Here is a 16,086-nt window from a genome sequence, read left to right on the forward strand (position 1 = left end):
TTGATATTGTACTCGTTTCACTGTGGATATTGAGACAATCTTACCAGCTTCCGCCAGCATCTTCACAAGGTCTTTTGCTCTTGTTCTTGGCTTGATATCCACATGTCTGACCAAAGCAGGTTCATCTCTGGTACACAGAACCCGTCTCCTTCCTGAGCAATATGATAGCTGGACATTCTCATCTTGTTTGTACTTCCATATAATTGTTTGTACAGATGAATAAGGCACCTTCAGGTATCTGTAAATTGCACCCAAGGATGAACAAGACTTGTGCAAGTCCACAATTCTCTTCCTGAGATCTTGGCTTATTTCTTTTATCTTTCCCCATGATGCTACACAAAGAAGCCGTGTGTTTCAGGTGTGCATTAAAATAAATCCACAGGTGCGTCTCTAATTAACTCAGATGTTGCCATTAAACCTATCAGAAGCTTCCAAAGACATGACATCATCATATGGGCAGTCCCATCTTGTTTAAAGGCATAGTACTCTTAGAATATGTAAACTTTTGACATTGCAGAAAGTAATAAAAAATGCCTTAAAACATTCTCTCTCTCTCATTCTAGAATTTGACAAATATAAATAACTAGCTGTAGTACCCGGGCGTTGCCTGGGATAGTAATTGTCTCGCTGTCTCTCACCCAGTCACTGTCTGTCTGTCTCTTTGTCTGTCTCTTTCCTTGTCTGTCTGTGTCTGTCTCTGTCTGTCTGTTTTTACCTCTCTGTCTGTATTTGTATCAGTCAATCTGTCTCAATCTCTGTATCTGTCTGTCTCTCTCTATGTGTCTGTCTTTCTGTCTTTGCCTGTCTGTCTCTTTGCCCATCTGTCTCTTTGCCCATCTGTCTCTTTGCCCGTCTGTCTCTTTGCCCGTCTGTCTCTTTCCAGGTCTGTCTTTTTCCAGGTCTGTCTCTTTCCAGGTCTATCTCTTTCCAGGTCTATCTCTTTCCGGGGCTGTCTCTTTCCAGGGCTGTCTCTTTCCAGGTCTGTCTTTGCCCGTCTGTCTCTTTGCCCGTCTGTCTCTTTGCCCGTCTGTCTCTTTGCCCGGCTGTCTCTTTCCAGGTCTGTCTCTTTCCAGGTCTGTCTCTTTCCCCGGCTGTCTCTTTCCAGGGCTGTCTTTGTCCGTCTGTCTCTTTGTCCGTCTGTCTCTTTGTCCATCAGTCTCTTTGCCCGTCTGTCTCTTTGCCCGTCTGTCTCTTTCCAGGTCTGTCTCTTTGCCCGGCTGTCTCTTTGCCCGGCTGTCTCTTTGCCCGGCTGTCTCTTTGCCCGGCTGTCTCTGTCTGTCTCTTTCTGTCTCTCTCTATCTGTCTTCCCACCAACATCTTATTACCTCACACATAAGCTTCTTATTCTACCAGTTTATTTTGTTCCTATAGCAACCACTGACAGTTGCTATTAATAGCCTGCAGCTCCCAGCTCCATTCAGTTTAATGGAAGCAGGATTTTTGAAGAGTAACTGTAAAGTGCGGGGTTAAATTTTCCCACCCAAATATAGTCTATGACGTTCCCTGAGTCACATGGAGTGTATGTGCAAAATGTCGTGATTGTAAATGCGATGGTGCGGATTCCTTTAGCGGACACACACACACATACACACACACACACATACACATACATACACACATACACTCAGCTTTATATATTAGATTTTGGTTGCTAATTTACTGTACTTAAACCGGGAAAAGTTTATTCTGAGTTCATGTCAGATGGTGAGGAAAACCTGCAGATGTGTCTGTATAGAGAACCCGAGGGGAAAAATCTGCAGATGTGTCTATACAGAGCGGAGGGAAAAACCTGCAGATGTGTCTTTTTAGATAGTGTATGTAAACTTCTGGTATCAACTGTATCTCCTGAAACTGAATGGAATAGATCTTTTTACAATACTTTAACAGTTGAAAGTGTTATACAGTTGTATTATTTTATGCTGTTATTATTAGCAGGCTTATATTTTTTTTTATAGTGGACTACACAATGATGGAGGGGCTTAAATCCTGCCTGAGTGGCATGCTGGACAGTGTGAAGGTAGCACAAGCCAAACTGGAAAACATATATATGTGTATAGGGGGGAGCAGGATCTGCTGCATCATAGGAGGCCCAGACATCTCTACTATGCAGTCAATAGGCGGCATTTCCCCTATAACTGGTGCAAGTATATCAGTCCCAGTTACACGGGAGGCCTTAGAAGCAAATAAAAAAATAAAATAAAAAAATCCTTTATTTGAAATAAAAGACAAAAAAGCCCCCTCTTTCACCACTTTATTAACCCCACCAATAATACCCCTCCAGGTCCGACGTAATTCACACGAGGTCCCACGACGCTTCCAGCTCTGCTACACCTGACCCTCTCAGCGAGCACCATAGACCACGACTGCTCACTGTGAGGGTCAGGACGCAAGCGAAGTGAGCCGCGCGGGATCGGCGGTGACTTCACTCATGTGTTTTGCAGTGACAGGTGGAGGACTCCAGGTGTCACTGCACATCAGCTGACTGAAGTCACCGCTGATCTGCCTCCGGACGCTGGTGTCCTGCTTCCAGGCCGGCTCATTCATATGCAGTTATGCACTGCACAGCCGACCCGTAAGTAGCAGAGCGTTGGAGACAGCCGCACGGGACAGAGCATCGCGGGAGACTTCAGCACCACGGACAGCAGGAGCGGGGACAGATGAGCATCTCCCTGTGCTATCAAAATACTGCAGGGACATACCGCAGCAAATCCGCCGCAAACCGCGGTAAAACCGCATGTGTATTTCGGGTGCGGTTTGCTGCGTTTTTTTACTGCAGGTACGGTAATCTTTCATAGGGTCTGGAATTTTCTAGTGCGCACAGGGCCTTAAAAGGCTTATCTGTGACTAAAACACTCCACATGAACATATATCAAGCCCAGCTACACCATTTTAAATTTTTAAGGTACAGAAGTTGAGGTTTCAGTAACAGCTAAAGTTTTCTAAGGCCCAATTTATAGGAAAAAAAAGTAAAACATGCTGATTATTTGGTTTCCTGACAACAGATATACATTGTGTGTATATGTGTGCGTGTGTATATATAATTATATATATATATATATATATATATATATACGATGTATGTGTAATATATAAAAAAATAAATGATTTAAATGAATTAGCGGTCATGTAATCTCTGTGTATAGGGGGGAGCAGGATCTGCTGCATCATTGGAGGCCCAGACATCTTTACTATGCAGTCAATAGGCGGCATTTCCCCTATAACTGGTGCCAGTATATCAGCCCCAGTTACACGGGAGGCCTTAGAAGCAAATAAAAATATTTCAATATTAAAATGCCTCCTCAAATATTTTTATGACCTTATAATGGGAGCATAATGTGTAAAATAAATAAACTAATAAAAACAGGTAAAAATAATTTAAAAAAAATAAATAAAAAGACCATTGTCAATCCAAATTGCTTTTATTAGCCCGACACCCAGTAAAAAAAAATAAATTGTATAAATAAATATATATCTCATGTCTGATATATTAAAATATTTGTTTAAAAGTAAAGAACACATTTTTTACGTAGTTTAGCAATTATGCTTGGTCATTACAAATAGGTAAAAAAAATAATTAAAAAGGCCAATGTCCATCTAAATCACCTTTATGGGCCCTGTGCCCCTAAATAAATATATATATATATATATATATAAAAATATATATAAATATATATATATATATATATATATATATGTGTGACGCCCTGGACTAGCCAGGTAGTCACAAATAGCGCCCCGCACAACACCAGTCCCACACAGGTAACACCAGCGAACCACATAAACCCTAGTCACCTCCCTCAGTGCTTAACACTAGAACTACTGAGGTAGTCATTTTGACTACTTTGCACCATGTATTTCTATATAGGTGTCATGAGTCCAGTAGTTCTAGTGTTAATGGACACACCAGGGGGGCGGAGCCAGGCGGTTGGAACGCCCACCAAGGAGTCCAGAGAAGCTGAGGCAGGAAACACAAAAACAGTTCAGTTGTAGTCAAGTTCAGTTGTGAGGAGTTGGAGAGTTCAAGTGCAGCAGGCCTGTGGGGACAGGTCTGCAGCGGGAACTGACAGGTGCCAGGGTCGTAGCCCTGGTACCTCGGCTAGGAGGCATACGGTGGCCTAGCCTGCAGGAGCCAGGAAGACGGCCAGGTGGAACCGTGGTGGACTGGGACAGGGTAGTGGCCCGCTGGTACCGACCCGGGGAACCAACTGGAAACCGGAGCACTCAGGGTGGTACTCAGACCCTGAAATGAGGTCCAGAATCCACTGGACTGAGTTAATTTACTGATTGAAGTCTGGACTATAGGTCCTTTTCCACCCAAGTCCTGACTGAAGACAACAGCCCACCGAGGGGGATAGAAAGCCCCCGCACAGGCAGAGAGATCCCACGGGCCAGCGTCTTCGGGCAAACGGGCTTTCCCGACACACATACCGCCGGGGAGCGAACTCCCGTCGTTGAAGCGAAGGCAGTCTACATACACACTACACGGTGCAGGAGAAAGGCAAAGACCACTGAACCGGGTGGGGGACCAGACACAGCCGGCTGCGGGCACCGACCACCATCAACTTTGCTTACCAGAGACTTGTGTGTGTGTCAATAACAGTGAGTACCACAGTGCCATCCGGCCTCACACCGCCCTGCACCGCCCAGCTCTCCCTAACGGGTCCCGGGGCCATCATCCCTGCCCACGGAGGGGTTAACATCTTGCTGCATAACCATCTCCCCCGGGTGCCCCGTAACTGCAGCGGTGGTGTCTACACCTTCACCACATCCCGTGGGTGGCGTCACAAACTCAAACACGGCTCTGGCCGTACACCTACCTACCCCCACCAAAAGCGCCAGCATCCCCTTTCAGAGCGAAGTGACTCCAGGTCCGGAGGCGCTCAAGCCACCCACCAACGAGCCCGGATCCGAGCGGCTCGGCTGCAGCCGAGCGCGGGGCGGTACATATACACAGTGTATATATGTCTGCAATATTAAAATATTTAATATAATAATTATGTCTAATATATAAAACTGAGTGTGTGTGTCCGCTAAAGGAATCCACACCGTCGTATTAACAATTGCGAAATTTTGCACAGCCACCGCATTTGACTCAGGGAACGTCATAGACTATGTTTTGACGGGAGAATTTAACCCCGCGCTTTACAGTTACTCTCCAAAAAACCCTGCTTACATTAAAGTGAATGGAGCTGGGAGCTACAAGTCATTAACAGGAGCTGTGATTGGTTGCTATAGGCAACAAAGGACATTCTTAGCATATGAAGCTTATGTGTGAGGTGATATCATATCGGTGGAGAGATGGATAGAGAGAGACAGACAGGGAAATATACAGACAGACAGACAGACAGGGAGAGAGACAGAGACAGATGGGGAGAGAATCAGACAGACAGGGAAATATACAGACAGACAAAGGCAGGCAGGAAAAGAGACAGATAGGGAAATATAGAGACAGAGAGAGACAAAGGTAGACAGGGAAAGAGACAGACAGAGGCAGACGGGGACAGAGACAGAAAGAGACAGACATGGAAAGAGACAGATGGACAGAGGCAGACAGGGAAAGAGACAGACAGGGAAAGAGACAGACAGAGGCAGACAGTGAAAGTGACAGACAGAGGAAGATAGGGAAAAAGACAGACCGAGAAAGAGACACAGTGAAAAAAACAGACAGATAGAGAGTAACCGAGACAGACAGAGAAATAGACAGACAGGCAGGGAAAGAGACAGACAGACACACAGAGACAAACACACAGGGACAGACAGATAGACAGAGATAGAATGACTGATAGAGAGATAAACACACAGATATACACACAGAGAGACAGACACACAGACAGAGACAGACAGGCACAGATTGAGAGAGACTGGGAGAGGGACAGAGAGACAGTTACTATCCCGGGCAACGCTGGGTACTACAGCTAGTTAAAAATAAAACTAGGTAATATTTCCACATATTTCCACCGATATCCCCACCATTTTGTTTCAGTGTCAATGTAATTTGCCATTTCCAGATGTTTTCACCTCATTTAAAATTTGTCACTTTTGTAAAAACATTTGTTTTTTGTTGTGAATCCACTATTTTCTCTGCATTTTTGTAATTATTATTATTTTAAAGATTAATTTTAAAGGATTGTGTGACTTTTAACACTTCATAGGCTCAAACCGTCAAAAGAGCAAAAGAGGACATATTTGAATTTGCTCAAAATGAAAAAATCATAAGCCATTTTGATGAATTTGGGAGCCAAATCCAACTCATGGATTTGCCGCATTTTTTGCCGCGGGTGCGTTTTTGTGCGTTTTTTGCCGCAAAAAACGCACAAAAACGCAGCGTAAAAAAAACGCAGTGTGTGAACTTATAAACAGTCAGTATTGGCTACAATTTTGATATGTGAGTCTTCAGTATAACATGTTGGGGGTTATTGTGGTGTCAGGGCTGGAGGTGTAATGATTTATTCACGAGGGGGACATTATATTTATGGATATTTATCACTTCATGTTGATGACTGAAAATTTCCCTCACGCACGTGAGAAGCGAGGGCTGCACTGAATGGACCAATCAGCGGCTGTCTTTTTCCCGCTCGAAGCGGTGAGCACGTGACATGTTACGTCATCAGGAAGAGGCGGCGCTTCGCTTGTTTTGGTGCCGGGGTATCAGTTGCCGCGCCGGCCGGGAACCAGGCGGCAGCAGGTAACGGAGGGGCTCGGTTTCTCCGGTTTCTTGTCCTGTCTGGTGCTCACAGTGCATAGGGAAAGCTGTAAGGATATTGTATGTGGTCTGACACTATGGTGGACCTAATCTGTAGCGCAGGTTGCACACAGTGTAGTACTTGCCCATAGCAACGGGGGTGTTGCTATGGGCAACTACTCATGCATCACCTTGTACCTAATGAGCTTGGGTGATGTCGCCACAATTGCTAAACTTGTGTTTTTTGGGGGGAGGGTCAGCTAAATAATCAGGGCTGTTGCCAGTAGCAACCAGATTGCACCTCTTATCTAAAAACTCTTTAAGAATAAACCTTTTTAAAGGGATTGTCCACTTTATGGGGGCTTTTTTAAAATTTATTACTGTAATTGGGGCTTTAAAGTAATTTTTGCAATGGCGTTTTCTTGCTACATCATTGGCATAATTGTAGTATTGGGGATTGGAAGTGACTAGGCAGGGGTAGTAGCCTTGACCGTGTGGTGTTAGTGGGCGCAGAGGAGACAGTGGGTGTGACTGCCTGGGAATAGAAGTCCAAGTGGTCTTGGAGTTCCTTATATTAGAAGTTGGGGGGAATGGAAGCCTCCCCCCTTGCATAATGCTGGACCATGCCCACCAATATATGCATTATGCCCACCAAGTAAGCCACAAGTATGCTGCTTTAATTATGCAAGGTGGGCTTTACTCCTCCCCGCTTGGGGGTCTTACCCCCAGAACCCCACTCCTATTATAAACAACTCTATGGCAAAGTGGACTTAAAAATTAAAGGGGTATTCCCATCTCAAAAGATTCTAGCCCAATATTTAGTTGGTATAATATTAGCAAATACCTCCAATCAGAAATGTAGTATAGTTCTCCTGATTCACTAAGTCACTTACCTCATGTTCAGGGCATTACAGGACCTTAGGTATCCATGGATACAAGCACCTAACTCACTATATGCATGTTTGTAACCATGGATACCTAAGGTCCTGTAATGCCCCGCACATGAGGTAAGAGACATAACTAATCGGGAGAGCTATACTACATTTCTAATTGGAGGTATTTGCTAATATTATTATTACACCTACTACATATTGGGGAAGGATCTTGGTGATGGGCATACCCCTTTTTAATGATTCTTCAGTTGCACTGCAAAAGGAAACATCTGCCGTCGCCCCCGCCGCCTCTCTGCCGTCGCCCCCGCCGCCTCTCTGCCGTCGCCCCCGCCGCCTCTCTGCCGTCGCCCCCGCCGCCGCCTCTCTGCCGTCGCCGCCGCCTCTCTGCCGCCGCCGCCTCTCTGCCGCCGCCCCTCTGCCGTCGCGCCCCCCCGCCGCCTCTCTGCCGTCGCGCCCCCCGCCGCCTCCACCCACTAACTCAGAGCGGTCATTTCCGATCCCCAATACTACAGTTTTGCTGCATCGTTTGCCTTCTGGAGCCTCGGTGTTGCACTTGCCTATTTCCAGCTGCAGAATGAACTGAGGATCTATCAGTGAGCGTATTTTATGGAGTTTATAGTGTCTCGTTTATGCCAGTCGATAATTAACGATGTGATGTTAGTAAAGACAAGTCAATGTCAGACAAGTATCTGGTATAGGACAATAGTGAATGACCTGGTTGGATGGGCGGCTTCACAGGATAGACGCTGGGAGATGAGCTGCCACAAGCCGCCCGTGAATTAACCTCAGGAAAACAAAATTGCCTATGTTCTCATTAACAAATTATCATTTTTTCCTTAAAGGTGAACGTCCAGCAGCCATGACCCAGCGAAAGAGGGGTCGACCCCGGCTTCTGGACACTTCACGCCTTCAGGTAGGATGCAGAAATTGTCAAATGTCTATTTCCCCCCCCTTCCCCTGCATAGGGCTGAAATATCTGGCTGCAATACAGTCCTCTGAAGTAGCCATTATAGATGGGTGCACGGGCTGACTGTTTAGCTTTGCTTTGTAAAAACTGTCAGGTCACATTTCAGCCTGTATTGTATGTATGTCCCCTTGTCTGCTGAGAGCCGAGGTGCAATGTAAGTGGATGACATTGGTGCAGATGCTTTGATTGCATAGGGGGCATGTATAAAGGCTGTGATGTATAGACAGACCCCGATTTGGTGTGCTCAGAGCGGCCTTTGGTGAAACCCTCCTTGGCTGTTTATACCACACCACACATTAATCCACTGCGGCCACCACAATGAGACGCACAGACCCCGTCCTCTTTGGTGTACACTGCAGTACATATTCCACTATATCTGCGTAATCTGTTGTCCAGGATTGCGGCTCGTTCTTACCGAATCGCCCAGTGACGCGGCTTATTCTTTGTGTAGGGTAGAGATGCGGATACAGAGGACGATATCTCATTGACTCAGACGCAGACGGCGTCTCAGGTGCAGAGGAATCTGGAGAAGCATTCTCCGGAGCAAATCAACCTGAAGGTACTGCACTTATAATGCACATGATGCATGTAGATGTCGATAATTCCTTTTACCTTAAGAATTCTTGCAATCTATATTTCTTCGGCGCTCCATTGGGAGACCCAGACGATTGGGTGTATAGCACTGCCTCCGGAGGCCACACAAAGCATTACACTAAAAAGTGTAAGGCCCCTCCCCTTCTGGCTATACACCCCCAGTGGGATCACTGGCTCACCAGTTTTCTGCTTTGTGCGAAGGAGGTCAGACATCCACGCATAGCTCCACTGTTTAGTCAGCAGCAGCTGCTGACTATATCGGATGGAAGAAAAGAGGGCCCATACCAGGGCCCCCAGCATGCTCCCTTCTCACCCCACTTTATGTCGGCGGTGTTTGTTAAGGTTGAGGTACCCATTGCGGGTACGGAGGCTGGAGCCCACATGCTGCTTTCCTTCCCCATCCCCCTGAGGGGCTCTGAGGAAGTGGGATCTTACAGGCCCCCAAGCCCTGAGGCCGGGCTTCATCCACAGACCCATGGAACCTGATGGATGCGGAGCTGGGTACCGTTCAGGGACAAGGCCCTGCGACATTAAGGTACTCTGTGTCCCCGTATGCACAGGCACGCACACCCCAGGCTTGCTGGGTGTGCTAGTGCGCCGGGGACAGTAGCGCTGAGCGCTGGGGTTATAGTCACTACAGTTTTCTGAGTGACTTTATGTGTTGGGGGACTGCCGCGCCGACCGCCCCTAGAGCGGCGGCGCGGCTGCGACTTGTAGTGCGCCGGGGACTTAGCGACGGCCGTGCTTTTACGACGGCGTCGCTTATAAATTTAGTCCCCGGCTTCTGCGGCCTTGCTCCGTTTCGTTCCCGCCCCCACCCTGTCAATCAGGGCAAGGGAGAGACGCTGTACGATTAATCAGCGCCGAGGGCTGGAGCTTTATTTACATGCTCCAGCCCTCTCACTGAGCACAGGGGGACGCAGGCTTCCCGCTCTTTGTCTGCACACGCCCAGGGCCCGCCCCTCTCCAAGGACGCCGGCAGCCATTACTACATGCGGTCTGGCTGGAGAACGGACACAGGCTCTGGGGGACCCAGACAGGGGATTTCTGGCGACCACACACCCGCGTTAAGCGGGCGGTAAGCAGCACTTAAGTGCTGGCCCCACTAGTGCCACAGTGTTATATTTGTGTACTTTTCTCTGTACCATATGTATAGATATATTGCACTGTAAGGTCGCTTCTTGGCTGTATACCCCAATTGCTCTGAGGAGAAGGCAACATGTCATCTGCAAAACGCAAGGGTGCCAAGACACAGGCTGTGAGCGCTGCTTGTGCCGCTTGTGGGGCTGATCTACCGACAGGTTACAATGACCCCCATTGTGTGCAATGTTCGGTCCCTGTGCCACTTTGTCAGCCGGAGTCTATGGTGGTAGTGGCCCAGGCAGAGACACCTGTGAACCCTGTCCCGGTGACGGGGACAGAGTTTGCAGTTTTTGCTGACAGGATGTCTGTCACTGACAAAAATCCTAGAGACCTTGCAGGCCAGGCCAGTTACTCAGTCCATGGACACTGCTGCGGCAATGTTCCCCGGTCCCCCTCAGTTGGAGTTAATCCGAGCTTCAAGGGGGTCCCAGGCATCTCAGCCTGACGGATCTGATTCAGATGACAGTCCTAGGCAGCCTAAGCGTGCTCGCTGGGAGAGACCCTCCACGTCATCACGCGGATCAGGGTCTCAGCGAGAAGAGTCTCTACATGATGAGACAGAGGAGGGGGATCAGGAGTCTAATCCTGAAACCGCTCTCAATCTGGATACTCCTGATGGTGACGCCATGGTAAATGACCTTATAGGGGCCATCAATAGTCTATTGGAAATTTCTCCCCCTGCCCCTTCTGCAGAGGAGGCAGCGGCACAGCAGAAGTTCCATTTCAGGTATCCCAAGCCTAAACTGAGTACTTTTATGGACCACGCTGACTTCAGAGATTCAGTCCAGAAACACCATGCTTGCCCAGATAAGCGTTTCGCCAAACGTCTTAAGGATACACGTTATCCCTTTCCCCCTGACGTGGTCAAACGCTGGACCCAGTGTCCAAAGGTGGACCCCCCAATCTCCAGGCTTGCAGCTAGATCCATAGTTGCAGTGGAAGATGGGGCTTCACTTAAAGATGCCAATGACAGACAGATGGACCTTTGGTTAAAGTCTGTCTATGAAGCTATCGGCGCGTCGTTTGCTCCAGCATTCGCGGCCGTGTGGGCACTCCAAGCTATTTCAGCTGGCCTGGCACAGGTGGACTCTATCATATGTCCAGCAGTGCCGCGAGTAGCGTCCCTAACCTCGCAAATGTCTGCGTTTGCGACTTACGCTATCAACGCTGTCCTAGACTCTACAAGCCGTACCTCAATTGCGTCTGCCAACTCTGTTGTCTTGCGCAGAGCTTTGTGGTTAAAGGAATGGAAAGCGGATTCTGCTTCCAAAAAATGTTTAACCAGCTTGCCACTATCTGTAGATAGACTGTTTGGTGAACAATTGGCTGAAATCATTAAGCAATCCAAGGGTAAGGACTCCTCCTTACCCCAGCCCAGATCAAGCAAACCTCAACAGAGGAAGTGGCAGTCGAGGTTTCGGTCCTTTCGAGGCTCCAGCAAGACACAATTCTCCTCGTCCAAAGGGACTCAGAAGGAGCAAAGGAGCTCAGATTCCTGGCGGGCTCATTCACGCCCCAAGAAGGCAACCGGAGGAACCGCTTCCAAGGCGGCTACCTCATGACTTTCGGCCTCATCCCTCCGCATCCTCGGTCGGTGGCAGGCTCTCCCGCTTTTGCGACATTTGGCTGCCACAGGTCAAAGACCGGTGGGTAACAGACATTTTGTCTCACGGGTACAGGATAGAGTTCAGTTCTCGTCCTCCGCCTCGGTTCTTCAGAACCTCCCCACATCCCGACCGAGCAGATGCCCTTCTGCAAGCGGTGTGCTCACTAAAAGCAGAAGGAGTGGTGATCCCTGTTCCTCTGCAGGAACAAGGGCAAGGTTTTTACTCCAATCTCTTCGTGGTTCCAAAAAAGGACGTCTCGTTCCGTCCTGTTCTGGACCTAAAGCTCCTCAACAAGCATGTGAACGCCAGGCGGTTCCGGATGGAATCCCTCCGCTCCGTCATTGCCTCAATGTCTCAAGGAGATTTTCTTGCATCAATAGACATCAAGGATGCTTATCTCCACGTGCCGATTGCTACAGAGCACCAACGTTTTCTACGTTTCGTGATAGGAGACGACCATCTCCAGTTCGTAGCTCTGCCATTCGGTCTGGCGACAGCCCCACGGGTTTTCACCAAGGTCATGGCGGCAGTGGTAGCAGTCTTGCATTCTCAGGGACATTCGGTGATCCCTTACTTAGACGATCTACTTGTCAAAGCACCCTCTCAAGAGGCATGCCAACACAGCCTGAATGTTGCGCTGGAGACTCTCCAGACTTTCGGGTGGATCATCAACTTTTCAAAGTCCAACCTGGCACCGACTCAATCACTAACGTATCTTGGCATGGAGTTTCATACTCTCTCAGCGATAGTGAAGCTTCCGCTGGACAAGCAGCGGTCACTACAGACAGGGGTGCAGTATCTCCTGCAGGGTCAGTCGTACCCCTTAAGGCGCCTCATGCACTTCCTTGGGAAGATGGTGGCAGCAATGGAGGCAGTCCCGTTCGCGCAGTTTCATCTGCGCCCACTTCAATGGGACATTCTCCGCCAATGGGACGGGAAGACAACTTCCCTGGACAGGAAAGTCTCCCTTTCTCAGGAGGCCAAGGACTCTCTGCAATGGTGGCTTCTTCCCACCTCATTATCACAGGGAAGATCATTCCTGCCCCCATCCTGGGCAGTGGTCACGACAGACGCGAGTCTGTCAGGGTGGGGAGCAGTTTTTCTCCACCACAGGGCTCAAGGGACGTGGACTCAGCAGGAGTCCACACTTCAGATCAATGTTCTGGAAATCAGGGCAGTGTATCTGGCCCTATTAGCCTTCCAGCAGTGGCTGGAAGGAAAGCAGATCCGAATTCAGTCGGACAACTCCACAGCGGTGGCATACATCAACCACCAAGGAGGGACACGCAGTCCGCAAGCCTTCCAGGAAGTCAGGCGGATTCTGATGTGGGTGGAGGAAAGAGCATCCACCATATCAGCAGTTCACATCCCGGGCGTAGAAAACTGGGAAGCAGACTTCCTCAGTCGCCAGGGCATGGACGCAGGGGAATGGTCCCTTCACCCGGACGTGTTTCAGGAAATCTGCCGCCGCTGGGGGGTGCCGGACGTCGACCTAATGGCGTATCGGCACAACAACAAGGTCCCGTCCTTCATAGCGCGGTCTCGCGATCAAAAAGCTCTAGCGGCAGACGCCTTAGTGCAAGATTGGTCGCAGTTCCGGCTCCCTTATATGTTTCCACCTCTGGCACTCCTGCCAAGAGTGTTACGCAAGATCAGATCCGATTGCGGCCGCGTCATACTCGTCGCCCCAGACTGGTCGAGGAGGTCGTGGTACCCGGATCTGTGGCATCTCACGGTCGGCCAACCGTGGGCACTACCAGACCGTCCAGACTTCCAAGGGCCGTTTTTCCATCGGAATTCTGCGGCCCTGAACCTGACTGTGTGGCCATTGAGTCCTGGATCCTAGCGTCTTCAGGCTTACCCCAAGGGGTCGTGGCCACCATGAGACAGGCTAGGAAGTCCACTTCTGCTAAGATCTACCACAGGACGTGGAAGATTTTCTTATCCTGGTGCTCTGCACAAGGAGTGTCTCCCTGGCCATTCGCGTTACCTGTCTTCCTTTCCTTCCTGCAATCTGGGTTGGAAAAGGGCTTGTCGCTCGGCTCCCTTAAAGGGCAAGTCTCGGCGCTATCCGTGTTTTTTCAGAAGCGTCTAGCGCGACTTTCTAAGGTGCGCACGTTCTTGCAGGGGGTGTGCCATATCGTACCTCCGTACAGGCGGCCGTTAGATCCGTGGGATCTAAACAAGGTCCTTGTTGCTCTCCAGAAGCCGCCTTTCGAGCCCCTGAGGGATGTGTCACTTTCTCGACTCTCACAGAAAGTGGCATTTCTGGTAGCGGTCACGTCTCTTCGGAGAGTGTCTGAACTAGCAGCGCTATCATGCAAAGCTCCTTTCCTGGTGTTCCACCAGGACAAGGTAGTGCTGCGCCCCATTCAGGAGTTTCTCCCTAAGGTGGTATCCTCTTTTCACCTTAATCAGGATATCTCCTTGCCTTCCTTTTATCCGTATGCAGTTCATCGGTATGAAAAGGATCTACATTTGTTGGATCTGGTGAGAGCACTCAGAATCTACATTTCCCGCACGGCGCCCCTGCGCCGTTCGGATGCACTCTTTGTCCTGGTCGCTGGTAAGCGCAAGGGGTCGCAGGCTTCTAAGGCCACCCTGGCTCGATGGATCAAAGAACCAATTCTTGAAGCCTACCGTTCTGCTGGGCTTCCGGTTCCATCAGGGCTGAAGGCCCATTCTACCAGAGCCGTGGGTGCGTCCTGGGCATTACGACACCAGGCTACGGCTCAACAGGTGTGCCAGGCAGCTACCTGGTCGAGTCTGCACACTTTCACCAAACATTATCAGGTGCATACCTATGCTTCGGCGGACGCCAGCCTAGGTAGAAGAGTCCTGCAGGCGGCAGTTGCCTCCCCGTAGGGGAGGGCTGTCTTCGCAGCTCTAACATGAGGTATTTCTTTACCCACCCAGGGACAGCTTTTGGACGTCCCAATCGTCTGGGTCTCCCAATGGAGCGCCGAAGAAGGGAATTTTGTTACTTACCGTAAATTCCTTTTCTTCTAGCTCTTATTGGGAGACCCAGCACCCGCCCTGTTTCCTTCGGGATTTTTGGTTGTTTTTCGGGTCCACATGTTGTTCATGTTGAACGGTTTTCAGTTCTCCGACGTTACTTCGGAGTGAATTTGTTTAAACCAGTTCTTGGCTTTCCTCCTTCTTGCTTTTGCACTAAAACTGGTGAGCCAGTGATCCCACTGGGGGTGTATAGCCAGAAGGGGAGGGGCCTTACACTTTTTAGTGTAATGCTTTGTGTGGTCTCCGGAGGCAGTGCTATACACCCAATCGTCTGGGTCTCCCAATAGGAGCTAGAAGAAAAGGAATTTACGGTAAGTAACAAAATTCTCTTCATTCTACAAGTAACTTGTGGCTATTGTGTCCTATCAGGTATATGACGTCTACTGCCGTTCTCTGCATTATTCAGCAGACTGTGCCTGTGCCCTGCATGTGGAGAGATTAGGCCACATGATTATTTGCTTTATTATAAGTTCTTTCACCTCAGTATTTGTAGCCTAAACCAGGAGTGGAACTGTCAAGGGAGAAATTTGGGTAAGACTGCTAATGGAGTCTTTGTTCAGGGCAGCAGAGGCACGGGGACAAATTAGGTATCTGCGCAGATATGAGACTCAATAATCAATGAACACAGCACATGTTCTCTGATTGAGCTCAGGCTTGCGACTGAACTCGTGTATTCCATAGATCAGATATTAGCATTACATTTCAACCTTCAGACATTGACAAATTTTGATACTTTTGTATTTCTCATACATCTAAGCCACATAGGGAGGGTTGGGGAGTGTAGGTACACACATTTCATCCCACTGATGACACATGTCTCCTTTGTGTGAAACTACTGATAAGCATAAATACTTTCTCTGTTCATTGTTTGTACATTTGTTCACTTGTCCTTGAACATACAGCTTAGAATCATATTATGGCGTCTGTGCGATTGCCATATAGACACACAGATAATTATACAACTACATCTACATTTTGATAATTTACATACACAGATCCTATTACATTCAAACAAACAATCTATAGCCCAGGCTACCTTCACAGAACAATCAAAAGAAAAGTATAATAGAAACACGGGTACCACTTATGTATTTATCACCCACTCTTGGTTTTGGTTTACATATTCAGAGGTACATAACTACCCAAAAACGCAATGTGTGCACGTGGCCTAAGAAGCTGACG

At 48.6% G+C, this 16,086-nt stretch overlaps 1 protein-coding gene and 1 non-coding gene across 2 annotated transcripts in view; both read left to right on the forward strand.

The window, feature by feature from the left end:
- Positions 1-6,611: 6,611 nt before the first annotated feature.
- The window catches only part of LOC142251437 (non-structural maintenance of chromosomes element 3 homolog), a 65,098-nt gene continuing 55,623 nt past the window's right edge, over positions 6,612-16,086 (forward strand). The window contains exons 1-3 of the mRNA XM_075324243.1: positions 6,612-6,685; positions 8,418-8,488; positions 8,994-9,101. Coding sequence (XP_075180358.1) covers positions 8,435-8,488; positions 8,994-9,101 — 162 coding nt within the window. The 5' untranslated portion in view covers positions 6,612-6,685; positions 8,418-8,434. The remainder of the gene's footprint in view (positions 6,686-8,417; positions 8,489-8,993; positions 9,102-16,086) is intronic.
- On the forward strand, positions 8,778-8,908 carry LOC142253845 (small nucleolar RNA SNORA11). Its single transcript, XR_012726876.1, has one exon. It is a non-coding gene; the product is annotated as a small nucleolar RNA SNORA11 (small nucleolar RNA).

The sequence above is a fragment of the Anomaloglossus baeobatrachus genome, chromosome 9 (genome assembly GCF_048569485.1).
Source record: "Anomaloglossus baeobatrachus isolate aAnoBae1 chromosome 9, aAnoBae1.hap1, whole genome shotgun sequence".
Lineage (NCBI taxonomy): Eukaryota > Metazoa > Chordata > Amphibia > Anura > Aromobatidae > Anomaloglossus > Anomaloglossus baeobatrachus.